Here is a 5605-nt window from a genome sequence, read left to right on the forward strand (position 1 = left end):
AGGGGTAGGGGTATGTGGGTAGGCAGAGGTTGGGGTGGGTGTAAGGAATTGGATGGGGTGGGATGAGAAGGTAGAGTAGGAATGTGTTGGGGTGGGATGAGCTTATGAGGAAGGAGATAGAGCAATATAGTATATGGTAAGGGGAGGGCAATAGACAAGAGGGAGCAACACAATGTGGAGTATGAGTATAGGGAAACTTAATATAAACAAGGATCAGAAAACGAATATTGATAAACATTACAATCACCAGCACTATCAGCATGTCTTCTTTTAATGCTTGCCATGTGTTGAGGGGAGAGGGAATTTTTTCTAGCATGGTGATTCATCACAAGTCTTAAGCTTTCTCATTTACTCTGTGATATTTCAATCACTTCAGATCAATCTTCACCACTTTCCATATTTTACTAGGTTTCCCCTCTTCAACTAATCCAATCCACCTCTTATTCTTAACAGCTGACTGCTTCCATGTACCTCATATGGCTCACACCAGTTTAGTTTTCATCATTCAAACACATGATGTCTGGTTCTTCTCAGCTCATTTTTTTCTCCTCCATTTTTCATGCTCATTAACTCACTAACATTGCACATCCAGTGGATTATGGTTAACTCATTTCTTTCCAGCCTTCACATGTCCTCTGCATTCATGGCCCACATCTCACAACAATACAACACCATTTTCTCTTTATACATAGGCACCACACAATCTGCACTTCATTCTGAGAAGGAAACACTTTGTTGGCAACAGTGGTAATTTCTCACTGAACACTTTTCCACTGTTTTTCTCTTAATCTGATTATTATGTCTTCCACTAATGGAGGTGCAATGGCCCAGTGATTAGGGCAGTGGACTTGTGGTCATATGATCGTGGTTTCGATTCCCAGACCAGGCGTTGTGAGTGTTTATTGAGCAAAAACACCTAAAGCTCGACGAGGCTCTGGCAGGGGATGGTGGCGAACCCTGCTGTACTCTTCCACCACAACTTTCTCTCACTCCTTCTTCCTGTTTCTGTTGTGCCTGTAATTCAAAGGGTCAGCCTTGTCACACTGTGTCACGCTGAATATCCCCGAGAACTACGTTAAGGGTACACTTGTCTGTGGAGTGCTCAGCCACTTGCACGTTAATTTCACGAGCAGGCTGTTCTGTTGATCGGGTCAACTGGAACCCTCAACATTGTAAGCGACGAAGTGCCAACAACAACGATAATGTCTTCCACTGCTAATTAGCTCACCTAGGTCGCAGAAGCTATCAACTACTTCCATGGAGCCTCTGAGCATATATACACATGTATGCAACATAATGCAATGAAGTATCTCCTTGATCTGTTGTGGTTAAGCATCCAGTTGCACTTGATAAATTCAGTGCAGAATTCCTAAACAGCCACAATGGTGAAATATACATAAGGACATAAGATATTTTTCATTTTTTTTTTTCATTTTATCTAGTTTCAGCTCATGGGCTGTGGCCATGCTGGGGCACCGCCATTTGGTGTTGCTACACAATTTTACTTCACGAATTTTACTTCAGGAATTGACATTTGGTGCATGAGAGAGTTTGATGCAGCTGCCCTCATCTGCACCTCCAGCCGTGAAGTTAGTTCATCTGGGACACCTGACAGGAAGCGGTCCAGCTTCATCTTGAAGACACCTACATCCACCGCATGCAGGTCTCTCAGGTCCTTTGGGAAGATATTGAAGAGCTGTGAACCTCTGAAGCCCAGGCTATTGCAGTATCTTGTCCTACATCTTGATGGCAAATTTGGAGTCCTTGGCACTATACAATGGCGTCGCAATTTCTCCTACATTTGCTCTTTAAATCATGACTAGTGATGCTATTAAGTTTGGTAGTTATCTAAGTACTATACCAAAAGCAGATTGGATAATTAAAATCTCTATGAAGCTCTAAAATCAGCAGCAGCAGTTGCTCCCTAGTGGTTTCTGCTCCACCTCCCGAACCACTTCCATTCCTGCCCACACAATTTTAACAAATCACCCCCCCCCCTTTTTTTTTCCATGCCTTCAGTAGAGGCACACAACTTAGTGGTTAGGGGTGTCGGACTCATGATCGTAAGATTGTGGTTTTGATTCCTGGACCGGGCGACACATTGTGTCCTTGAGCAAGACACTTCATTTTCACATTGATCTAGTTCACTGAACTGGTAGAAATGAGTAATCCTGCGACAGACCAGTGTCCCATCCAGGTGGGGAATTTAAATGCTATGGAAGCCTGGAAACTGGCCCTTAGGAGTCGGCATGACTCATGAAATTAACTTTACTTTTGTGGTTAGGGTGTTTGGACTCATGATAGTAAGATTATGGTTTCAATTCCTGGACTGAGCAACATGTGTTCTTGAGCAAGACACTTCATTTCACATTGCTCCAGTCCACTTAGCTGGTAAAAAAAGGAATAATCATGTGACAGAGCAGTGTCCCATCCCGTTGGGGAATTTAAATGCTATGGAAACCAGGAAACTGGCTCTTAGGAGTAGGCAAGACTCATGAAGGTAACCTTTACTTTTGTGGTTAGGGTGTTGGACTCATGATCATAAGGTTGTGGTTTCGATTTCTGGACTAGGTGACACATTGTGTCCTTGAGCAAGACACTTCATTTCACATTGCTCCAGTCCACTTAGCTGGTAAAAAAAGGAGTAATCCTGTGACAGACCAGTGTCCTGTCCAGGTGAGGAATATATACGCCATGAAGCTGAGAAACCAGGCCCTTATGAATCAGTGTCTCTAGAAGATAACCTTTACCTTTTCCATGCCTTCAGCCACTGTCTTCTCTCTTCTCTGTTATACTCCATGCTAAACACCACCTCCTATCTCCTATCATTCTCAATACCTTCCCATATCTACCATTATGATCCACCCACCTGCTATCGTCCCTTATGTATCCCTATATCTCCCTCTCCACTGCTCCTACACCTTGCACATTATCCCAATACTTTCTCTTCTATTCTCCTTCCGGAATCACTCCTACATTTCCCACTTCATCCCTCTGCATACTGGGATTTTCCATCATCTGCACCACCTACCCACCCTTGTTCTTCACTCCCTACACTAACCCCTACCTCCACCTGTTTCCTCAAACTCTTATGAAAGCATTCTCTCTCTCTCATCTCCCCCTCTCCTCCCATGACTCACTGCCTGTGTTTGCTTTTGTGCTCACCTTCTTGTTCCTTGAGAGTTTGCTCTAGCACCCCATCACTATCTTCCCCTTATTTCATTCATCCATGTATCTCTTCAGTAGCAAGACACTTGTGATCGTCCCTCTGTCTTACTTTAGCCTTTCAATGCCTGGCATACGGCCAACCACCTCCACCTTCCCCCCCCCCAAATACTTCCTCTTAGTAGTGGGAGCTTTTTCCCCTTTCATTTTTTGCTATTCTTGCAAGTTACATAGCAACCTCACTAGTGCTGGTGCCAAAGAAAAAAAAGCACCCAGTACACTCTGTAAAGTGGTTGGCATTAGGAAGGACGTCCAGCTGTAGAAACCATGCTAAAGATGATATTGAAGCTTGATGCAACCCTGTACCTCCCCAGTTTCCTGTCAAACCATCCAACCCATACCAGCATTGAAAACAGACATTAAATGATGGTGATGATGATGGTTAAGAAGTAGATAGCTACAAAACAAGTATATTTATTTAAAGATTGTTCAAATGTTGATATCTTTTATTTAATATCACTGACCAGTTATCGTTGTTTTAAAGACACTGCCTAAAGTAACTGCAATAATTGGATTCTGCTCACACACATACACAGAGCAGACATAGAATATAATATGTATATACTTATATACACACATATATACACATATACGATCAAGCAGACTCCGATGAAGCTGTTGCTCTGCATAGGCACAACTTATATAGTAAAAATCAATAAAAATAAAGAGTTACCATGAATTTACTGAGTGGAGTGGAAATTCCATTGTTTCAGACAGTCTTCCTTCAGGAAAAAGTTTAACCGAAAGAAATTAATGAGAGACACAGCAAAGTTTTACATCCTCTAACTTAAAAAAAAAAAAAAAATTGGCTGCAACTGACAAGGAACACAGGAATATGTGAGCTTTGTACATGAACAAGAAATGGTAGGAGAAACAGTGAAAGAAGAAAATAGGTAAAAGTAATGGAATGAGAAGAAGAAAATTGAGAGTGAGGCGAAGAGGAAAGATGAGGAGGGAGAGGAGTTGAAGGATGACAAAGGGTTTAACGAAGTTAGAGGAGGTGTAGGACTAAAGGAAAAACATTTTATCTTATCTCATTAAACTCTTTCTCATCCTTCAACTCCCCTCCCTCTTCATTTTTTCCTTTCATCTCACTCTCTATTTGCCTGTTTCTTCTCATTCCATTACTCTTTCCTTCTTCTTTCTCACAGTTTTTCTGCCACTTCTTGTTCACATACGAAGCTCACATGTTACTGTTTCTTATCAGTTGCAGCCAGTTTCTTTTTTTAACTTAAACGATGTAAAACTCTGCTGTCTCTCACTAATTTCTCTCCTCTCAACTTATCACCCGAAGAAGGACTGTCTGAAACAATGGATTTTCCACTCCTCGCAGTAAGCTCACTGTATTCTTTTTAATTAATTTTACTATATACATAAATGTTTGTGTGAGTGTGTGTCTTCTGAAAATGGGAACCAGCCAAATGGTGATGCAGCCCATCTCCTCCCAACTGTCATGGTTTTTGATACTTCACTGGGTCAAGGGGCTGTGTTTACTCAATATTACAGAAGAACCTAAAGCAATTAGCACAATTAACTAAATCAAGAAGCTTAATTTCATTACCTCAGAATGTATTTTCAAAAAAACTTAAAAAGGATAAATTTTTTTTATGTTTCAGGTTTCCTCGTTTGTTTCCTCCTGTGGATGAAAAGTATGTTGCTGTAAAGACAGTAGAAGCAGTTCTTACCAATACCAAATCCCTCATGATTCCACGCCTTATTGGTTATATAATCATATTAAAGACGTGAGTGACTTAATGATTTTGTTGAATCTTTCTAAACGGTCAACTCTTTGGGTTTTCTAATCTTAACCCATTACCTACCAGTGATCTCATATGAGATCACTCAAAAATTATAAATTGCGTAATTATCTGTCAATATTTACACATATCTAACCTTTTTGCTATATAAGCATGCTTATGCACAGAAAAGTACAGATAGAAAGAATAGGGAAGAGAGTGATGTTAGAATTTATTAAGTGAAAACTTCTCTTCATATACATAAAGAGAAATATGCTGACAGAGAGAGAAAGAGGGGGATTCTCATTAGGTGAACCTGAGTGACATAAACACTTCTCCCTCTCCTCAGATACATAAAGGAAATATACTCACACACATAAACAGAGTAAGAGAGAGAGAGAGATGAAAGAGACTGAGAGATGAAAGAGAGAGAGAGATGAAAGAGAGAGAGAGAGAGATGGAACAGAGAGAGAGGGATGAAAGAGAGAGAGAGACAGACAGATGTGAGAGAGATATTACATTTTATTAATTGGACATCATCATCATCGTCATTTAACATCCGCTTTCCATGCTAGCATGGGTTGGATGATTTGACTGAGGACTGGTGAACCGGATGGCTGCACCAGGCTCCAATCTAATTTGGC

At 40.9% G+C, this 5605-nt stretch overlaps 1 protein-coding gene across 3 annotated transcripts in view; it reads left to right on the forward strand.

Moving 5' to 3' along the window:
• LOC106870606 (short-chain dehydrogenase/reductase 3) overlaps positions 1 to 5605 on the forward strand; it is a 91301-nt gene that overhangs the window by 72245 nt on the left and 13451 nt on the right. For all 3 annotated transcript variants that reach the window (XM_052973739.1, XM_014916738.2, XM_014916737.2), the window contains exon 5: positions 4842 to 4967. In XM_052973739.1, the coding sequence (XP_052829699.1) occupies positions 4842 to 4967 (126 nt within the window). The remainder of the gene's footprint in view (positions 1 to 4841; positions 4968 to 5605) is intronic.

Source organism: Octopus bimaculoides, chromosome 16 (assembly GCF_001194135.2).
Source record: "Octopus bimaculoides isolate UCB-OBI-ISO-001 chromosome 16, ASM119413v2, whole genome shotgun sequence".
Taxonomy (NCBI): Eukaryota; Metazoa; Mollusca; class Cephalopoda; order Octopoda; family Octopodidae; genus Octopus; species Octopus bimaculoides.